We start from the raw sequence: 22,776 nt of genomic DNA, 5'->3' as shown, positions 1-22,776 counted from the left end.
CAGGATCAACAGAGGGGCTTGCACAGGAACAATATTCGCATTCAAGGGGCGCAAACTGGAGCGGAAGGGTCAGATATAATAGGCTATGTGCAGACTCTCTATTGCAAAATCATGTGTCTAGACACGGAGAACACTATCCAGTTTGATGGAGGGTGTAGAGTGAGTCATGCAGATGCGAGTGTGGAGCACCTTTCAGACTTCCTCATGTCCACCACAGGGCCAGGACCACAAACTTGGGCTAAAATGAGACCTCTCCATCATGACTTTTGAAAAATGCAGAGAGTGTCAACAATCTCAGAGCAACTAAAAAAATAAAGGCAACTCATGTAGTTGGGGGTCACCTGTTCAGCATAATCCTCCAATGGGAAGACATGCTCCATCGAGTCCAAATTCTGAGTGAGGCACAGCAACTCCTTGAAATGCCACAAGGAACTGCCACAGACTCACCAAGAAGACCCCGCAAGACCACAGATGGATGAGAGCATCATGGGCAATGGGGCATGAGATCCCCGAAGGCCTGCATCTTGCCCTGGAAAACACAGCACAGTAGCGGCAAACAGTTATAGACAGCCTGGCTGGAGAGATGGACCACCAAGATATAGGTTGAGCCTGGGAATTCACCTGGGATCTTATTCTGCAGGCCTCTACCCCTGGCCAGCAGCCCCTCTCCCTGTTCTAAAGCATATGAAAGGCAGGAGGAAACAGGACTTTTCTGAATAATACTTGATGTAGTTTGGCCCGCCCTCTGTCCGGGTTATGCCCTCTGGAGTCTTCTTCATAACTACAGTGCTGACTGGGCTCTATTTGTTCATATTATTGTTTGAGGCGGGCGGGGAGACAGTACTCACACAATTACAAAGAGACAGTCAAGGATACCAGGTAGGCTAAGCAGACCTTACAATGCACACCCACCTACTTAATAGACCAGGTGCAGGGAACCCCGTCCAATTAGGAGGTACACCCTTGATATACACCACTATCCACACACACAACCATTAATGTCAAGGTAATCGGGCCTCAATATTGAGGGACCTTAAAAGCCCAGTCAAGAGCGCAGAGGTCGGTCTTTCCCGGGATAGAAAGGAGGAGACATTTGTCCCTTGCAGGAGACACATCTACTAAAACAGAACTTGTACAGACTGAAGTCGCAATATTACCCATAGCAATATTTTTCCTCTAGCCCAACAAAAAAGATGGGAGTGGCCATTTTCTTCTCCCAGTCCTTTTAAGGGGTGGTAGGGAGTTAGGTGGCCACGATATGTGGTAGACTGATGGCCTACCGCATTCGTATAGGGGGGATATCGTTCACCATTGCGACTATCTTTGACCCAACCAAGAACCAAGAAAACTTCCTGCGGACCGCAGTTTTGGACACTCTAGACTCCCCAGAGTCAACAGTCTTGCTGGGAGGGGAACCTCAAACTGATTATGAATAACAACCTCAACAGGTCAGGAGAGCATTTTGGTCAGACAGGCCATTTCAAGTGCAGGGGTGGAATGGCTGCAAGAGTGAGGGCTGGGAGACCTGTGTAGAATATTACACCTGCACAACACAGAGTACACTTTACTCCCCAGCTCCTAAAACATACACACTCATCGACAACTTTCTGGGCATGCCAAGAGGTATCCATTGAGCCCCTGGCCCTGTCAGATCATACCCCACTTTTACTCACGCTACGAGTGGATGAGGCCCAAGAAATGGTTAGAACGTGGAGACTATGACATTGGGGAGGCAGATATATGTACCATTCTGAGCAACAGTGAAGACCATAGTATGGCAGGGGAGGTCTATTTGCTATTTCCGTTGCAGAAAACAAGCAACTAGAACGGCAGGTGAAGGAACTCGAAGCAATTCACAAGCGAGCAGAAACTTCACTGTTGTGGTGACAGTTGCTCAGTTGCAACTGCGATGGCTAGATCTAGATAGGGCAGTATACGCATAGCTGGGCTTATAACAAAGTTTACACAGTGGGGGGATACGTGTGGCAGGGTCCTAGCTCATAAGCTGGGTATCAGAAGTCAGACTGACAGAGTAAGCGCTCTCTGAAGTGGGAAAGGAACTGAGGTCATGAAATACACTCACATAGCAGCAACCTTCGAGGACTTCTATAAAACCCTATACGATGCACAAGACCTCCAAGACACTGACTGCTCACATACCTTGCCAGAGTAACTAAATTGACTGCGCAACAAGCGGAGAAACTTGATAAGCCCATTCGAATTGAGGACGTTATTTACGCTACCGCTCACCTGAAACTTTTCAAATCACCTGGCCTATACCGCTTCTCCATCCAGGTCTAAAAGAGCTTCTGCCAATCCCTTGCTCCAAGAAAAAGGCTCTTACCGTAGATTTTAACACCCAACAAGCCATCTACAACTTGATGTGCTCATTTTGCCAGTATCAAAAAACATTAGCTGGTTAAAGCACACTTCAGCTGCAGGTTGACCGATTACAGAAAAATCAATTAACCATGACTTACCTGTTTCAAGCCAACAGTGAGTGCAATATTACCCGCCGTAAGGGATGGAATTTCAATGTGCTGGTCAGCAAACGGCAAAAGCAACCGGCTCATTCTTTCACTGTTAAACACAAAAAAACACAACAATTCTTTTACAGAATTGGAGAAACTGCGTAGACTGGAGTATAGGTTCAATCCCATTATTTAACTTACGTGCAGTTTTTGGAAACATTATGTATAGACGATTGAGGCTTCATAGTGCCCGAATAAATGCGAACAAACACCAATGGACCTCGCTGCTTGTCATGGAGAACTTTAAATGCCAAAGCGCACATATCATCCCCATACCATGGCCTGTAAACAAGTGAGAAAACATACTTAACATTATTCTGACAACAGAGTATTTTATTTAGTTGCTATTCAGCTACTTTGTTATCCCATACCTCAACTGGTAGCGTGACACACACCACACCACGATTCTTTTCCAAGATACATAATACATCAGACTTTGTCAACATAAGGCTGGTAGGTTCAAAAGCACTCCACTAGCCTCACAGTGCAATATGGGGCTAAATAAAAAGACTGAAGGGCCAAACATGTCAATACAGTGTGGATAAAATATATTACATTTTCCAAGTGTTGATAAGCCATGATGCATATAAAATAAAGAGCAACATATCACCATCGCTCCATGATGTGGGCCATAATGAAACTCAACTGTGTTTGTTACATTTCTTGTTTTAATCCCAGGAGTTGCACTCCCTTTTCAAGAAGTAGGCACCTAAGCAGGTGCAAGCCGTCCCAGATGTGTGGGAAACTTCAAAAGGTAGCGAGAGATTTAGGATGCAGGGAAATGCAGCAAAAGATTCCAGAACCCTGGCTAAAGTTAATTTTATCATTTCACTGCCATCACAAAGCACCTAACTGTGAATGGTTGGTCATCTCAACACCCACCTACCATGGGAGGTTTCAAACAGTGCATGGGTCCCTCTAGGTTTCATAACACAGAAAGACCATTGAATACAATACAAAAACAATGCATCTGTAAAGCGCACAGCTACCTCCGAAGAGGCGTACCGGCACTGGTGGAAAGAACACGTACAAGAGACCTAACTAAATGACGTCGAGAAAGGAGTCAAAGAGTAGGGTCTTAAGGCTCTTTTTGAAAACAGCTTCAGTCGGGCTACATTTCAGACCAAGAGAGCATTCCATAACTTCGAGGTCAAGAAAAAACAAATGATGTACCTCCTCTTCTGGCCTTGTGAATGTGTGGGAGTTGGAAAGTCTAAGCTGATTAGATCTCAGTGCTCTCGACTGGGTGTAAGGCTTAAAGCGGCGCCTGAGATAAAGAGGACCTTTGTGGGTATAGATCCTGAATGCAAAGATGAGTGCCTTAAACTGAATACTTTTATTCACTGGAAGCCAATGGAGATGCCCTAGGTGTCAGGGGGAGGAGGGAAACTTGAGAAATAGATTGGCAGCAGCGTTCTGAATGATTTGAAGACGCTGGATCAGGATAGCAGGCAACCCCAGGAAAAGACTGTTGGCATAGTCCAACCTGGATGTGTTCAAGGTATGGACTTTTGCAAAACTCCACCGGGATAAGATGTAACATCCTTCTTAAAGACCTAAGGGTAAAGAAACAGGTGGGGGATAATGCTTTTATTTGGGGCTAAAAGGTGAGGTTGGAGTCATATTCTATTGCCAGATTTCGTACTATTAGAGCTGGATGGGGGGCATTTCAGAGGGCCAACAGATGCTGGGTTCGGAGAGGTTTTGATGCCAAAGAAAAGAATCTCAGTCTTATCTGAGCCATGCAAGTTCAGCTGCAGCTCCCTCTAAGGCTATAGGAGCAAAGCTAGGAAGTGCTAGACCAGGATAGGAGTTGGCCACCTCTCCTTGATTAGCGGGCTTCTGCACTAAGAATAGTTCATAAATGGTTTTAATTTTCTTGTAAAAGAAGACAGAAAGGTCCTCACATAACTCCATGGAGGGAGAGGGGATGTTTCTTTTCGCAATGCGAGACAGGAAAGAGGTGAGAATTTCAAACAGCTTTCAGTGTTTTTCAGTTTCCTCGGAGATGGACGAGGCGATAAGGATTTTCGGGCTGTGCGTATCGAAGAGCTGGACAGTAGGTTGCTTTTGCGCTCTGATCATACTTGGATATCCACTGCCTTTTTAAACTTTTTACAAAATGTTTTCTCTGAATTAAGGGCGTCCTCAACACCACACTTGAGGTACCTGTTCTCTTTTCCCAGCCATAGAGCTAGCTAGCTCTCTCTCTCACTCACTCACTCACTCTCACATGGGTCTGCAATGCGCTGGTGATCCCTCTGCACAAGGCGGCACTGTTAAGCTCCACATCCTTTGAATCACATTCTAGACTAGACTCCATATCGAGGAGCTACTTTTCTAGCAGCTGGCGAGCTACTGGTAGCTCCCGAGCTACCCGTTGGAGACCCATGGTCTACACAGTTTCTTAGTCGGTCCATGCGCAGTGCAAGGAACAGTGGAGGCCACGGTAAAATCACATGCATGAAACCATGAAGTACGCATGCAGCATTAGTAACATGCCACATTGGTAAAGTGTTGATTTGGTCAGAGCTTACCAGGTGGAATTTTTGGGGGAGGCACCTGTGTGAGTTTGTGGAAGTCAGCAGCTTTTGTCATGGCATTTGGACAGTCCTAAGATTGGTATCACTCCTCATTGCTTGATTGACAAATAGCCCATAATGCTTCTGCGGTCATGTGGCGCCACATTCTTTCAAGTAATTGTAACCATCATGAAAGAAATGAACAGTAGGTTGCAGATGTCTCAACAATGGAAACAGATGTAGCACCACCTTAGTACATGCATCATAGGCAGAGCATGCATTCAGGAAGTGGCTACACACAGGCAAGCTGCAGTACAGGAGAAAACATCCGGTTAACCTTCAGACTCCCTAGATCTTTAATCAGTTAAGGTGTCAGAATGAACCATGCGTTCTGGCAATTGATAGCAAGTCGACAACGCAACCTAACAATGACCCTCATTATATCAGCATAAAGCACAAGCTGTAAGTAACGCTAAAAACATTGAAGCAGTAGTTTATTACTACTTAGATTTCATTAAGAATACATGTCTGCAATACCTCTGAAAAAAATAGCTCTTTAGTTTGTTGGATTGTTGCAGTCAGAGGCAGGTCATGCTCTATAGTGTTTTGGGTTGTGCGTGTGTGCTGAGGCATACTGTATGCACTTTCCTCCAGGCAGTACATGTCTAGTTAGGTTAACTAACCACTGCTTCGCTGCTGTACCCTTACAAGTTGTTTTGTGGCGCCAATCCGTTTACACAGGTAACATTCACTTCACACTAGCATTCTGATGTCAGAGCACTAACCCTTATTTAAATTGTTGGAATGACAGAGGTAAATATTTAGCCGTAACTATTAGTTAAATATTTACCATGAAAAGGTTAAGACTCGTATGTAAGCAATATCCCACCTTACTCCAGACATTATACAAAGATGGCTTTGTATAGAAAGACAGAAGTCCCAGAGTTGTGAAGACCATGCTCTACCACGGTATAGAGAGGGGGTCTTGGGACTCCCCAGTGTAAGAACCTGCAAACAAAGCAGCCCAAATTCAACTAGATCGTAGAAAGGAACTATAACCCAGGGAGAAAACATACAGGTACAAGTTGAACAGGACTCTCCACAGTGACCCTTCACAGCGTACTATGGCTTCTCTCTAGAGCCAGACCCAGCACCCAAAACATCTTGCGATCAACTTCAATTCTTCTAGACTATAGCCAAACAATTGCAAGAAAGAAAGGAGTCAACTCATTACCCCCCAATGATGCCAATCACACATAGCCCCAATTTCCACCCTGGAACCATGTATCGGGGTTTCAAAAAAGGGAATCTTCAGAACCCACCATTGTGGAGTAACAGATTAGGCCTATCCTGGGAAGATGGATGTTAACTCACTCAACTATTAGACTGGGCATTCAACAGGGGGTGAGAGAATGGGTAGGCAGGGAAAAGACCTAAATGGAGATCATGAACAGAGTAGAAAGGGCCTCACATGGCATTACCAACACATAAGCAATTTACAGCAATAATTATGGCCTTTCGATTTATTTTCCTTCTCACAGCCAACATTCTTTATGATCGTCAAGTAAGACTACAACCACATGACTTTATTGTCAGCTGCGTGATGTATACACTGAATCAATGTATAGTTTATAAAGTATCTGCTTAATACTACTCTGGGAACACAAGAGATAATTGAAATTTACATCTTGGTAGCCTTTGGGTACGAACTATACAGCAAGCATTGGCTCACTGCGTAGCTGATAATAATGAGCAGCTTACTTGAGCAGTACCTTCTGTTCCAAGTACAATGTGTGAAGACAGTTAAGCATACATCCACACGTGTCACTATTAGGAAAATAAAAACTTGAGGGGCCACCAACTATGGTATCCAGCAGTAGGATGTGAAAGACTGGGGTCTTGGTATAAAATGGGAGGACGCATGGTAACATAGCATTGCACATCTCAATGTGAATGATGTAGCAAGTAGGCTTTACTACCTCTTCTTTTAGATTCTCTTCTAAGGACAGTGCAGACTCAATGGAATAGATAGTTGCCATTGGTTTTGGTATATTTAAATACGTCTGGATGTGAACCAGTGGTTTATTATTAACACAATGACTTTAAATAATAATAATAATAATTATTATTATTATTAATATTAGTCAGCTGGCTATGTGTGAACTATTAATAATTTTCCTGTCTTATCCACAAAAGGAAAATACTGAGTGAGACCATTATTAGAATGCAGACGATCCCACTGTGTTTTTTCAGTTTTTTGGTGGTGTCCATATGCAAAAGACATGAAAATTGACTACCACTTTTGACGAAGCTTTAGATGCCTGATTATTACATCCTTAGCTTGGCACTAAAAGTTTTAGATTCTGTATTGGCTATTGGCCAGGTACAAGGAAAAGTTTCCTGTACCCTGCCATAATATAACCTGTTTTAAAGATTGATTCTTTATGGGAGTGGGATGGCTAGCTACAAGCAAAGATTGCTGCGCTGTAGGGGAGCTCCAGAGTCCGCCTCCAACTCCCTGGAGTTATCGAGGCTTCAGGACCGCCACAACAGGGCCCCCACGCAGACTAGTGTTCGGGGAGTGTCTGGTGGAAGATGAGGGGTACCACCTCCAGGAGGGCCACACCGAGCAGAGAGGAGGAGGGGAGGTCAGGCCTGGCGGCAGAGCAGAGCCTAAGATAGCAGCTGGCAGCAACAAGTGGCCGTGAGAAACAGGGCCACCTCGGGTCTGAAAAGAAGGCCCTTCTGCACAGCGTCTGCTCTTTTGGGATTTCGACCAGGAACCTTTTCTGATTTGACGCAACCAGGTGAGGCACCGCAGAGATTGCAGAAGTGGCTGGTCGTGCTCTTGCCCCCAAAGTTGTGTCCTCTATCTTGGCACGGTTTACTCTGCAACCCTACTCACCCGGAGACACGTGGAGAGTGATCAGGTGGGTAGGCAGCTGAGCTGGGGTGAAGTCAGTGCCACTATGGCTTGCGACCAGGGTTGTAGAGCAGCAAGTGGGTGTACCTGGCAATAGGAATCTGGTGCAATCTCCCTTCGCCAAGGGGAAGAACTGGACCAGCGAAGGAGCTCGGGGACCCCCACAGATGTGATGATGGTGGGAGGGTGTCTTCTAAACTGTGGGGCGGACTGGGAGCAGAAATATCGGACTGGGGTGGTCTGAGGTGACGAATCACCGTGATTTTATGATTGGGCACCTGAGACTGCCTGCCGGGCTTCCCTTTCCTTGTGGCATTGTTTCTATCTGTGGAATCCTTTCTGGACTTTGTGCCTGTGAGGTGGTAAGGAGGCAGCGATGGGTGCACAGCATGAACCCCCTAAGGACTCGCAGTGATAAGTGATGCCAGTTTCCATGGATAAACTGGACTAAATACTGAATGAAGTGACTACCACCAGTGAAGTGGAAAGCTACATTGATAAAGTCTCCATTGTTCAGGGAATCCTCTGGGGTGACCACAGCAAATTTGCTGACAAAGTGAAGCTAAAGTGTGAGGCACTCGATGACATGAAGCTCACAGTCCAAGGCCTGCAGGAAACAGTGGTGACCCTCACTAGGCACGCAGACTTGCTAGATAAACAAGAGGATGATGCAGAGGGGCGCAGCCAGTGCAATGACATTAGAATTTTTGGTCTACCCGAGAATACAGAGGGGCCTGATATGGTGGCCTTCGTCGAGGCCTGGCTGTTCTTCACCCTAGAGTGGGCTCACAGGGTTCCCACAAAGCCACCGTAGCCTGGGCACCTGCCCACCCCACCCGGTGGTTGCCCGTTAACTGCATTTCTGAGCTAGGGACTTAATTCCGCAAAACCAAGAGAGACCTACTTCTTTAGCTGGAGAACACTGAGGTCGCTAATTTTTCCACATTACAATATGATGGTTCAGCAACAGAGGGCAACTTTCCTTGCTCTCAAGACAGAATTAAGGGAGGCGGGTATCCACTACATTCTCTTGTTCCCTGCATGCATAACAATCATAGCTGGCGACCGAACGTTGTTCTTCAATGATTCACCCTCTGAGTGGGATTGGCTGGAAACCTATAAGAGGGGTGCTACCTGAGACATGGGACCCCGAGGCTGAGCTGCCTCCATCAGGGGGTGCCGGAAGGGAACTAATGGAGGGAAAGCAAGCCGGCAAAGGAAAGAGCTGCAGTACTGGGTGTGGCATCTTCCCTGAAGGTGTCTCTGGTGAAACAGCCTGAGGACCAATGCTCCACCTCTTCTTCTGTCAGCGCAGACTCTGTTTTTTTCCATGAGGAAATCACCTCTCGAACTTCGATCACACCTAGACTGCGGACAAACTTTGACTCTGACCTTGCTCTGCTCCCCTTCTTGGGGAGGAGGGGTCACTTTCTGGAGGCCTTTTTTTCCCCCACACCTGAGACAGACTGGTCACAATGGATCTCCTGGGGTGGGTAGCCTACTGCAACGGGAGCAAGCCAGCCCTGATGAAATGGGATCCTTCCTCATCCTCTTCTGAAGGTGTTGGTGTGAAGTGGCCTTCACGACAGATAAAGTGACAGCCACACCCTCAGGAGAAAACCCTTGATGTTGATGTATGCAATGATACGTGTATGTACAAAAACTAAATCAAATCACTGTTGCCGACATCTCCCGATATGACATCTCCATCAACCAAGAGTCAGAAATATGTGGTCAGGCAGGCCCTTCGACTTAGGCCTGAGGCTATTGATTGACAAATCACAGGTGGGGTGGCATGTAGCCAAGAGGACAAACGAACAGGAAAAACCTAGATTAGTCCACAGATAGGCAGCAACACCACAATGGTCGTGTTAGATTGGCCCAAATAAAACGCACCTGGCCTAGGCGGCGCGTGTTCCCATAACACCATAAAGTTAGATCCCACATGAAGTTAGGAACATTCAACCAATCAGGACACAGCAAAGACAGCAGATGTAAATGATCAAGCACTCCCCATGCTGGACATATTACCGACTGGCCCTCATTGTATCTACAAAGGGTCAAGACCCACCTGCATTTGTCATCAGATGAGATCAATTTTTCTTTGCACTCTGCCCCCACTCATCAAGTCTTTTGGTCCTGTCTTTAAAAAAACACCTCAGCTCCTCTTCTAGCTGGGATCTTGCGGCCCTGGTGTGAGGAGGGAGTCCCATGATTAAGCATGTCACCTTCCGGTGAGTGAGGGTTCTCATCCTTAGAAAGCTTTGTTATGTTATGTTATGTTATGCACTTTTGTATTGCGCACAGCTGCCCCAGCTAAGGGGCGTCCTGGCGCATGGCAGGCAAATTGCAACAGACAGCAGAAACACAACACAGATAAAAGAATTATTTAAAAAGAAACGTTTTCAAAGCTTTGCGAAAGGCCAAGAGGTCAGTCAGTAGCCGCAAGTCCACTGGGAGGGAATTCCAGAGTTCAGCCGCTCTCACCCGGAAAGAGCGACCACCAGCCCGACACAACCTGTATCGGGGGACCACCGCAAGTGCTTGGCTTCCCGATCTCAAAGCGCGGGAAGGAACATACCACGACAGGAGGTCAGCAAGAATTGGCGGACCTACTCCCCTCAAGATCTTAAACGCCAAGCACAGCACCTTGAACTGGATGCGAGATTTAACGGGGAGCCAATGCAAGGATCTCAAGACTCCTGAGACAGAGCTCCTTCGGGGTAAGCCAACAATGGCTCTAGCCGCGGCATTCTGCACTCGTTGGAGGCGGGTAGTCTCCGCCACATTGGTCCCTACCAAAAGCGAGCTGGCATAGTCCAGGCGAGATAATACCGTGGCCTGGACTATCAGCTGCCTGGTGCCACGGTCAAAGAACTTAAGAATGGGCCTCAGCGACCGCAAGATGCCAAAACAGCCGGCCGCGATTTTCTTCGAGTGGCCCTCGTAGCTGAGAGCGGGATCCATCCACACTCCCAGATTCCGAAGTTCAGTGACCGGGAGAGGGGCCGGCCCCAGTTCAATGGGCCACCACTTGTCCCCCCACAGTTCCGCTCTCCTGCCAACGATCATGATCTCAGTTTTCTTCGCGTTGAGCTGGAGACAGTTGTTCTTCATCCAGCTTGCCACCGCCCTAAGTCCACTCTGAAACCTGGGGGCGTCCCGGTCCGCATCCCCGCTGATAGTTACCGCTAGCTGAGTGTCGTCAGCATACGAGACCATAGTCATGTCCCATTGCTTGACGATCTCAGCCAGCGGTCTCACATACAGATTGAAGAGTGTGGGACTCAGCGAGGAGCCTTGCGGGACCCCCCCCTTTCTCCTTATCTATAACATTGCTAACATTGCAAACACAAAGAGATGATGAACGGAGAGCTGAAACTTTTCCGACACTCACCCCCAGTCACAGATCTGGGTTGAATCCATCATCGTCCTTTAGCTCACTTCGCCACCTCAGTTCAGACCCAGCTATATGCAAATCAGTCCATCAATGGTTCTTTTTGCATTTGTCACCCCGAGTGGGACAGGTAAGCCCAGACGTGAAACCCGTGCTCTCCATGTCACTGGAGTCCAGCTATCCTGGCTGAAGAGGAGTGAAACCCCAAAACCTTTCTAGGATGCTTGTTTCCAGTACAAGGAGTACCTGGCCTGGCAAATCGGGCTAGACTGTTCCCATTGGCCGCTCGGTCAAGTCTGATTTGCATGTGGCCGGGTGCTAACTGGAATGGCATGGTGAGCGAAAAAACGATGGATTTAGGCACAAATCTCTGTGCTGGGGTGAATGTATGACATTGTTCTGCATACTGTCCATCCATTGTTCTATGTGCACTTACCTATGAGCAAATAAACGATGGATTTAGGCCCAGATCTCTGTACTGGGGTGAATGTATGACATTGTTCTGCATTCTGTCCATCATTCTATCCATCAATTGTTCTTTTTGCACTTACCTATAACATGACACACAACCTTCTGATCCACAGATTTTCAGGACTTTCTTTGATATTATTCTTAGGAGCTTTCCCTTTAAAGTTTTCCTTTTATGACACAACCATGTCTTTCAATAACGTCTTGTGAACTTATTTTTTGTGAGTTACAATTTAGATAGGGTGTAGTACGCTCTCTCCTTGGGGCCTCTCCCTTTGATCATTTGTGTGCTCCACTACCTGTAGGTGGTCATGGCTAGGATGTCCATCGGTGATGGTTGGAGTAATTGGACTTCCTTGCTATACACAGCAGGTACACAACAAGATGCCCCCCTCTCCTCTCTGCTGTTTGCACTGGTGATTGAACCACTTGTCTGTGTAATACAGCAGGAGGGCCATGGTTGGGAAATTCTGCTGCGGGTGTGGAACATGTTATATCTCTCTGTGCAGACGCCGGGAAATTGCTAGTCATTGGAAGTCCCCCTATGGCCCACCTCATAGTAGATGGTTGGCAGCAGTGCAATCATGGACGATGGCCAAAGGGAAGGCACTATGTCATATCCAAACAGCTGATGGGTAATCTGTAGGGGAGGTGGCCACTAGTTTCTTGGAGCTGGACCATTAACATGAACTCCACATCTAGAATCACAAAATATCCTTGCATGCTTCAAATGTATGACATGCAACGGGCAAAGAACGCTGGATTATGTTAAAAATCAATTAAAAAACTTTTTTTTTAAAGATTGATTCTATATAAAAGTATTCATGCCAAAGGAAAACATAACATTAAATCGTTATGGTTTTTATTAACATTGAATAAAGAATGATTTGAAGAAGCACATTTAAATTATCAAAGTAGAAATGTATTCATTAAAGAAATATGGTGTAGCTGACTGTCTCACCTAATCTATTTATGGAAATTAAGACAAGCACTGGCAAAGCTAATAGTTCTTGCCTTTTGGACCTATTCGCTTTATCAATGCTGTTTGACAATGCTGTGCATTTTGCATCAGTAAATAAAAAAAAAAGATATGTTCAATGATAAATTAAGTTTTTTGTAGCAGCCCTCTAAAAATGAGGAGGGGGGAACAACAGAGAAGCGGGTGGAGGGAACCAACAGGTTGGAGCGGAGAGAACTAAAATAATAAAGCAGGGTGCGGGCTAGGAGGGAAAATTAGTAAACGAGGGGGAGAGCATTACAGAGCGCGGAGGAGAAAAACATGAGAAAAAGGAGGACACAGGGGAGAGAACAACATGGAGCACACAGGTAGGAGCACACGAGAGATCAACATGGAGTGCAAAGGGTTGTATGCTTGGGAGTGAGCAGAAGCACACAAGGGAATGTGCTAGAAAACAACATGCACTCTCAAGGAATGCTGCAAGAATAAGAGAAAGATATATCCTTAAAAAGAAGCAGTGGAAAAATACAAGTCAACCATGCAAAAGGATGGTAAAGAGGTTATGCTTGGGGAGGGAAAAATCCCTACTACAATCCCCTTACTTCTGTTGCCTAGTTATTCCTCTAGTCTCTTTTGTTACAGTCCTACTTGTGCTTTCATACCATCATCACGCTCAATGTAGTGTCTCTCCACAGCTCTAGCCAATTATGAATGACCTGGGGGATCAACTGAGGAGTTTAAGCAATCTGCAGGGTATGTCTTTACCTGCACATTACTCCTATCATCTTTACTTTGGATCTGCCCAAACTGACCACAGGTCTTGCCCTAATAACCTTTGGCCCCTTTTCTTTATTACTGCTTTACTAGTAGTGGCCCACTAACTTCTCACCTTCCAACTAGAATTCTCGCTTCATTCCTGTATTGTGCTTACCGCGGTTCAGCTCTTATTTGTGTTAAGTCAGGAATCAGCAGCTCACCTAGCCTGTTTTCTTGCCATTCGGAGACATGTAGTTCATTTTCCAATAATAAAGTCTGCTCAAGAAAAACTCTGAAGAGCTCAGCTTAGTAGGAATTTGGTGCTCTTATCAGGTCAAGAATTCACTTTCAGGATTGAGCAAAATCAATTGGTGCCCCAACCAAACCCTATTCCCCTTTTCAACTCAAGGACCTTCTAATGGTGGTTATAATCTGCATCTTACAAATCCTACAACATTTTGTCTGGTACTTTGTTCCAATCGCTATTTCACAATTTTTAAAATTCGATTTTCAACATGTATAAATCCACTGAGTGTACAAAATTACTTTTTCATATGTTTGCATTTCATGATGTCAATGATGTCAAAACACCAGTGCAGGTTCTGACTGTTTCTTCTCTAGAATATGAAAAAGTTCCCCTCAATGGCCTTCCCAAATTCTTGCACCTCTCAAAGGCATTCTACATTCCTACAGTCAAACTTGTTACAAATGCTTAAAACAAATTGCCAACATATCCCTATTCTTTTCTCTATTAATGGGCTGCCTATAGAAGATTGAAGTACTTGCAATATCACACGTATCACTTTTAAAGACTTGAACACAAAATGACAAAACTATATGGGTCATAAACATCCAAATAGGCAGTGGTATCACAGCCTTAATGGGTCGGCCAAGTCCTTGCATTGAGCCTCCATGGATCAGGAAAAAAAAACTACTTTCAGAAGCTGCTCCTTTTCAGATAACACCAGAAAACCCAGGAATGTGCTTCCAACTTACAGAAGACAAGCTTCCTCTCTTCAAACATTCAAATCACCAAGACTGTTTTGGTGGACTGATATCTGCTAATAATGTCAGTGAAGCTCAGACCAGAATTTTTTGTCTGTGGTCTTGAATAATGTTTACCAACCACAGTACAAAACCCTGCCAGATTCTTAATAGATACCATTTGAGTGTCCCCATATTCCCATTAGCTGTTCAACCTACATCTGTATTCGTAAGGTTCTGCAGTCTGTAAGCTATGGAAACAGGGATCCTGTTTTAATATTTTTTGTTCACCATGCCGATTCAGATCAGATCCCACCATATGGAATTCAATCTTGGTCCTGCTACAATAGAAACAGTCCAGCCTGAAATGCAACGACAGGTCCTCTCTGAAAAGGAAGCAACCCAATACCAGTTTCAGGCCTTTCAATCAGTTGTAACTTGGTCTCAGTGGTAAAATGAGCATGGCACACAAGTCCGGCCAGTAATTTGGTTACCAATGTTTTTCTGAACAAAGCAACAGTGGTGATGACTACTGTGTTGCAATACTCCTCATTCTGTATTTCTGATTGAAATAATTTTGAGGCGTTGGACATAACTGCTCAAATATTTTCTACTTGAAACAATGTCCATGTACGGTATCCTGTACTACAATTCTTTGAAACTTTATAGAGATATTCAACCCTACACTTCAGTTCTTTGATACCAAGTTTAAATATCCAATCAAGATAGGCTGTATCCTGATCACTAACAATTGATTTTTAATTACTGAGTTTGTGAGTGAAGTTTTGCTTGGTGATATGTGTTGGTCTTGCACGGTTATGAGAGTAGTTGCATATGTGGGAGCTTAAGCATGCATTGTAAAACAAGCTGAAGCTGTGTAAGTGAGAAAGTGGATTATTAGCTGGGGTGCTTGTAAGACCTCACCAAATAATATTGCTACAGAGTAGTCAGGCTTAATCATGAGCATGGAATGCAAGGGCTCAGGTGAAAGTCAAACTTTCAGATCGACCACAATGGTGTGCGGGTCAGAGGCATGGGTGATCCTGGTCACACTTCTAACTTCGCACTTAGAAACTTTTGTGGTCCTTTTTTTCATCTCTTGGTTTGTCAGCATGGTCCTCTGCAGCTTGGGTCTGTCATAGGGTTCAATGTCGAAGTCTAGCAGTCCAGTGGTAACTTTGGTTCTCGATGGGAATTGGAGGCCACCTACGAATCTGCAAAGTACAGTCATGTATGAGCTTCTTATTCTGTGACAAAAACTTTGTCTTTTAGCTTTAGGCTCAAGAGTTGCTGTTCAGTTGAGATAAAGAGTCCACTCTAGCACCAGTGAAGGGCCAAGGATCTGGGAGGACCTCTTGGGGGCTACAACTTAATCTCACGGGCTACACCAGTGGAGTCTAGCAGTAAATAGTCAGCTGGGTATTTTGCAGGTGCAGAACTTCTTTAGCTTTTGTGTCCTGAAACTTAACAGGAGGCCAGTCAACTAGCACTCGGAGTCCACTCAGTGGTCTATGGCACAGATGGGAGCAGGCCTAGCCCTTGCGGTCTCTCTCTCTCTCCACAAATTCAACCGCAGGAGCTGCCCTTCTCTTTCTGATTTCCTGCCTTGGTTCAGCAGTTGCAGTCTTTCTTGGTGGCACCTTTCATTCGGAGGTCACCAGGTTCAGCAGGTGCAGCCTTTCTCTTCTTTCAGAGTCCAGTAGTGTTCTCAGGCTGGTAGCCAGGGTTGCCATTTTTATGCCAATTTCAAGTTTGTGGGTGGGGAGGTCTCCCGACCAATGGTGGTAAAATTCCCATGAGCAATCCTACCCACGTTTACAACACTTCCAGTGGCACTGTCACCAAACAATCCCACAGTGCATCTTTCTGCCCAAATACAAAATGTCAGAACCTACCTTCCCTGCGTCAGAGCTATTGGCACAACCCTAAGGTGTGTCTCGTATAATGACCTGCTTTGCCTGCAAAACTGATTCTGCAATGGATTTTCCCTCTTCGGAAAAGATGCCAGCATGTCTACCTGCACAAAGGAGAGGGCAAGTAAAAGTGTGACATGCATTTACTAGTGACAGGCAGCTAGCCCTTTGAAGCTTGGCCTCTGCGGCCACAGCCCTCTGGCCATCATGTCAGGAGGAGGTCATATACCCTCCAGCTAACATATTTTTTGTTCCTCTTTCCTGGGAACCATTCCCACCTCCTGGCAGGAGTGGCAGGAGAGCAGCAAGCTATCTTGGGTGACAACTGCTGTAGTGAATCAGGAACTAGAAAGTTGGGGCAAGAAATCGGCAACTTTCTAAAGTCACCTTTATGTTAAAAGTTACCTTAAATCCAACTTTAGGACTGATTAAATGTAAAAATTGATTTGATACATTGAAGTGCTATATTTAGTGGTTCTAAATGGAAGTTAGCACTTAGCGGATGGGCTAGTGCATCCCTATGTTAGTGAAATACAAGTGAAATTAGTGAAAACGATAATGGTGAGTTTTCACTGTCAGGACAAGTAAAGCATAAAGGAAACCTGTCCTTTTTAAAAATCTGCACCCTGTCTTAATGGTTTCTAAGGCTTGTATGAGGGGTGGCCTATAAATATTAAAAAGGAAGGTTTTGGACTTGGCAAAAGGGTATATGTTGCGAGGTCGTATTGGCAGTTTAAAAGCTGCCTGACTACACTGTAGTGCAGACCTAGAATCATATTTTTACTTTGTCGCTGAAATTCACTAGTCACATTTAACTTACCAGCTCTTGGTAAACATTTTACCATATAGTAGGGACTTATAGGCAAGTTAGTTATACAAATCAGGTATTAGACAATTGCATACACATTTTGAGGGTTCAGAGCACACTGGGACCTGGGCAGAAAGGCACTGTGCACTTCACAGTAAAAAGAACACAGAAGCATCAGTCCAACGATTGGGGTGCGGGGGGTCGTCATGCAAAAAGTAAAATTTCCTTACAAGTAAAAATGGAAGGTCTAAAAAGTGTCTAGTACTGGTTGCAGAGAATACTGGAATTAAGATATTTTTCGTGTTAGATAGCAGCTAGCATGTACTGGATTCAGTCAATCTTACACAACAATGCTAGTATTCAACTGCAGTGTCTTTGGTTTCAAAGCGTGTATGTGTGGGGGAGTAGTATGCAGGTGCTTCCTCTGGGTTGGCTTCTCCTGATGTTATGCTCATGTGCACTGATTTTGAGTGTGTTTATATTTTGTGCACCAAAAGTGTGATGGAGGTGTCAGCATGTCAAGCCAATGGAACTGGTAAGCTCACCAAGGGTTTAGATGATGTATGTGATTTTGTACGGTGTATCATCTTGTCTGCTTCTTCTGTGTATCTTAATGGTGAGTGTGGATGGGAGAAAGTAAATATGATTGTAATGCTGGTGCGAATGTGTGCTGGATAAGCCTGCTACAGTTGCAGATGGAGGTGGGGGGATAATGACATGCTTTCTAACACTTAATAAAGTTACCTACGGCATCTGTCTTTCAACTACATCTCTGCCTCTAAGGGACTTCCTGCAGTGGACCAAACTAGACAAAGGAGAGTCGGCGCAAGGCAAGTGGAGCCTCAAAATGAGGCAGGTCTCCCTGCAACACTACTTTCTTAACTACTGCTCGGTGTTGGAAAGACAAAAGAAGTGGGGAGCACCACAGGTTTCATACCAGCCATCCTCCTTTCTACCACGTACGTTCCTGGTAACTTGTGGCAGCAAGAAAAGAGATCCTGCTGTGTGCCATTCCACAGGCTCATCAGCATGAAATTGGTTAAAGGAAGTGAATAGCACACTAATAAACAAAGGAATGGATTTGAAGAAAGAAATACTTAGAGACAATACGTTGTCTACAGATAGTATGATAATCTACCATGGCTCTGCAATGATACTCCATTTGATCATGTTTGAGTTAGTATTGTTCTGCCCTTCCTTCACAAAAAAACAAAAACACCTTTGCTGGCATGAAAAATTGGACAAAAGCATCATTTAAACCATTTCTGTCAATTCCTCTTTTAGAACGCAGTAATAAGTACAGGTTCACTTTCAAACAATGAAACTCTACATATGGTTTGCAACATGCTTTATCCTCTACTCATGGTTTATTCACTTAGTATCCCTTTGTCCAAAAAATTACAATTTTAATTTTGAATGATACCTACAGAAAGTCATGGTGACACTCATCTGGAGCAGGCAGGTACATGGTAATAGCATCAAGTAAAGGCTGCACTCCTTTATTCTTCAATGAACTTCCGCATAATACAGGTACTGCTTTCTGAGCCAAGGTGACCCTGCGTAATGCTGACTGGAACTGCAAAAAAGAAAAAAAACGAATCTAAACTGCAGGTTTCTGATCCACAAATTGATAAAAAGGATTCACTGAGTCAATTCACATTTACAGTTGACTACACAACATGTAATGTTCAAATAAAATCACTTATAGTTTACTCTGAAAAAGATACAATGTACCAAGGGTAATCAGAGGTATTAAGAGTGAAATAGGGGGAAGTTGGTAGATGAGCAGAACTTCAATTGTATAGTAAAGACTACAGCTACTGGAAATAAGTTGAGAAAACAAAGAAAATCTTTTTCTAACTCAGGACAGTAGTTTGTTGCTTCCATCTAGGAAACTCAGGTAGGATTACCAGGTCTGACTACACCTAAGAATGCAAAGGAAGTAAAAGTGATTTCTTCTGTCATGGAAAAGAAGCTTTTCTTGAAGAAATATCTTCTTCTGACACTTTGGTAAATATATCTTACCAATGTATTGGAAACCAGATTGGGAAATCAACTGGGGGTTGAAGACAGAAACTCGTTTATCCTTTACAAATGGAATGATAGCATACAAATGTTTGGGTGCAGGGAGAGTTAGTGTATGCCTACTGCGGCCAACCACGCATGTGTGTTTGGGTGCACGCTGGGGAAGTGTATACCTAATGTGGCCAACAGCACATTTGGCTGGGTTAATTATGCTACCATGACAGCTTCCTCCCAGCTACTAACTGATTTGGCTGTAATGATTTACAGTATGTTGCAAACGGATGTGCAAGCTTTAACAAAAGGCAGTGTGTTGGTTGCTTGCCGAGGTAAAAATAAAGGAGAAGATAAAATGAAAAATCTGCAAAATACGTTAAACACTATCACCCAAAAAGAGAAATGCTAAATTTGTATTAAAAACTCACATCTTGTAGAAATGAGCATCTGTGCATAGTAACATATAAATCAGACTTGGATAGTAAATGTACTGAATTTATACATCAATATTTAAAGAAGCACAAACTAAAATAATAAGTTTATGATACTCTATGAATTGTATATCACATTTAATGCTTACGGAACAACACAGACTTTAGAACACAGGAGAACTAAACCATCCATTTCAGAAGCCATACTCCTCTCCGACGTGCTAACCATCAGTATGCATAGTCCCTGCCACAGTGCTTGGAGAGGTCATCACTGCAATGTACCTTTAAACATATACCTTCTCCTCAATGATGCATTGGCCTGAAAGTCTTAGGACTCAATCCTGTTGCTCATTCTTCTAAATTATATTATATATATACATATATATTCACTGGAAAAAAACATAGGTTTTAGGGAAAGTTATAGTGAGTTGGACATTTCACTCATACAAAACCAGAGAAATTCCCCCGTAATAGTTAGTTCAGCTAATGATTACTCGCGCCCCCGCAATGCACTGCTGATGACGTCATATATATGGCCATCTCTAGCTGGCTTACGGAGAACTGCCTCTAGTTGAACTCATCGAAAACTGAGGTTCTCCTTATTGGAAGTGACACACAGAAGTGGGATGAGCAGTGGTGGCTCCCTTCATTGGGTCCGCCTCCTATTCCTAAGAAAGAAGTGAAAAATCTAGGCGTTATTGTAGATGACTCACTTTCTCTCGAATCCCATGCTAAAAGAGTGGCTGGCACCTGCTATGGTCGCCTCCGATCCCTTAAACCCATCTTAGGGTTTTTTTTAACCTTCCGTGCGTCAGACACAATTGTCCAGGCCATGGTTTTGTCCCACCTGGACTATTGCAATGCCCTTATGCTTGGGTCTAACTTGACAGTCATCAATAGACTGCAAAGGGCTCAGAATGGCGCTGCGCGCACTCTGTTCGCGCTGCCAAATCGCTGCCATACTTCCCAGGTTTTGCGCAGGCTGCACTGGCTGCTCGTCAAACAACGTATACATTTCAAAACCCTTTGTTTAATTCATAAAATGCTGTATCGCCTTGGCCCCCAAATTTTACAGGGCCTATGTTCCTTCTATATTCCAGCGCGGGCCCTCCGCTCTGCGGACCTCTCTCTGGCACGCACTATCAAGATCCGGAGGTGCAGAGCAGGAGGCCGGTCCTTCAGGTATCTCGCTCCAAAACTTTGGAACTCCATTCCCTTAAGCATCCGTACCATTTCCAACCATCTTTTCTTCCGAAAACGCATTAAAACCTGGTTGTTCTCTTCTGCTTAGGATGTTCTGGTAATTTGGCACCCACACCTCCATATGGCCCTATTATAATTAGGTATGTCCGCAAGCGCTGGGACGCCCAGTTGCTGGGGTAGCCATGCGCGATATAAATAAATATAACATAACATAACATAACATATATATATATACATCACTCATGACATGGTCAGTGACATCACTGATGACATTTCAAATGACATCACTGATGACATCATCTAGTGACTGTGTGTTTCTGTAAAGTTTAAATATTTTAAAATTAGCCCCGGGGGTGGCGGTCCCCAGGGCTGGGGGGGCTGCTTGCCCCCGCAACTATTTAATCAAGCCCTGGGGAGGTGGCGGTCCCCGGGGCAGTGTGGGGGGATTGAGGCCCCCCTCACACATTTTGTTCATTGCCCCCGGGACCTGGCCCACCGGGGGGCTTCAATGCCACGAAGCGTGGGGGCCCGCGCTTCATTTTGGGTCGCGGCGCCCTACGCAGCGGTGGAACCCAACCCACCACGACCTCCCCGGCCCCGACCAGGGGAGCAGATGGCGGAGAACCCCCGGTGACGAGATCATTTCTCGAATCGCTCTTTAGCTCCCTTCGGGAGGACTTTCAAACGCTCAAGCGTGAGGTGGCCGGGGAGGTCCGCGAAGTAAGGAGAGAGATGGACTCCCTGGGGTTACGTGTGAATACAGTGGAGGAAGCGCGTCACTCCAGGGATGAAGAGATCACCCATCTGCAGCAGGAGGTCCTGCGACTGCGGGAGCAGCAGATTGAGCTACAGGCCCACGCCGAGGACCTTGAAAATCGGTCCAGGCGGAACAACATACGGGTCCGCGGTGTGCCGTCCGGTGAGGAGGGTGAGGACGTGACTGCATATCTGGTGGGCCTCTTTCGAGCGATCCTGGGAGAGTCGGAGGACTTTCGGATCCGCATAGACCGAGCACATCGGGTGGGCCGCCCCCTCAGAGCTACGGCGCCCGCCCCGGACATTCTGGCCTTCCTCCCGAACTTTCCCTTGAAGGAGCGGATCCTCCGAGAAGCACGAGGGCAGAAATCTTTCCGATTCCGGGACCACCCTGTGACCCTGTTTCAGGACTTATCTACAGTCACGCTGCAGAAGAGGAAGTCATTCAAGATCGCCACTGACTTCCTCCGGGAGCAAGGGACACAGTACTCTTGGGGGCACCCCTTCCGTCTGATATTTCGATGGAACGGTGTTTTACATCAGCTTCGGTCCCTCCAGGATGTCTGCGCGGTGTTGGGCCTCACAGCATCGGATACAGATACCCCGGCTCCGCGGCGGAGGCGAAGCACTCGTGACGGATGGCAGCAAGCTGGAGGGGGGACCTCTCCTCCGTCGGATACAGATACCCCGGCTCCGCGGCGGAGGCGAAGCACTCGTGACGGATGGCAGCAAGCTGGAGGGGGGACCTCTCCTCCGTCGGAGCGTCCGGGCTCGCCCATGATCAGGGCGGACATGGCGGCCGCCATCCAGGAGGCCTCCAGAGTGGCGGCGAACGGCAAAGTGGCCCTGACGGCCTGAACTCACTCCGGGGGGAGACTACTCTAGCTTATTCCTCTTGCAGGTGCGGGGATCCGGGGGGTGGGCTGGGAGGAATGGCGAGTGCTGGAGGAGGTGGCTGGACGTCCACTAGACTGATTTACCACGGCCCTGCCCGTTACGGGCCGGACTGGGACAATGTCTTTTTTGAAAAGTTTGAGTAGCAGGGAATGGGGTTGGGACAGGCGGGCAGATGTTTTGATTCTGGGGCCTAGAGGGGGGGCCAGTTGC

The 22,776-nt window shown here is 45.7% G+C and overlaps 1 protein-coding gene across 2 annotated transcripts in view; it reads right to left on the bottom strand.

Annotated features, from left to right (window-relative positions):
• Nucleotides 1–22,776, bottom strand: part of GFM2 (GTP dependent ribosome recycling factor mitochondrial 2) — a 336,627-nt gene that overhangs the window by 145,548 nt on the left and 168,303 nt on the right. For both annotated transcript variants that reach the window (XM_086960777.1, XM_086960778.1), the window contains 3 exons: nt 18,688–18,836; nt 2,673–2,813; nt 2,481–2,580 (listed from right to left, as the gene is read on the bottom strand). In XM_086960777.1, coding sequence (XP_086816903.1) covers nt 2,481–2,580; nt 2,673–2,813; nt 18,688–18,836 — 390 coding nt within the window. The remainder of the gene's footprint in view (nt 1–2,480; nt 2,581–2,672; nt 2,814–18,687; nt 18,837–22,776) is intronic.

Source organism: Lissotriton vulgaris, chromosome 3_1 (assembly GCF_964263255.1).
Source record: "Lissotriton vulgaris chromosome 3_1, aLisVul1.2, whole genome shotgun sequence".
In the NCBI taxonomy this organism is placed as follows: Eukaryota; Metazoa; Chordata; class Amphibia; order Caudata; family Salamandridae; genus Lissotriton; species Lissotriton vulgaris.
Note: the sequence above shows the minus strand (reverse complement) of the source record. Positions and strands in the feature narration are given on the sequence as shown.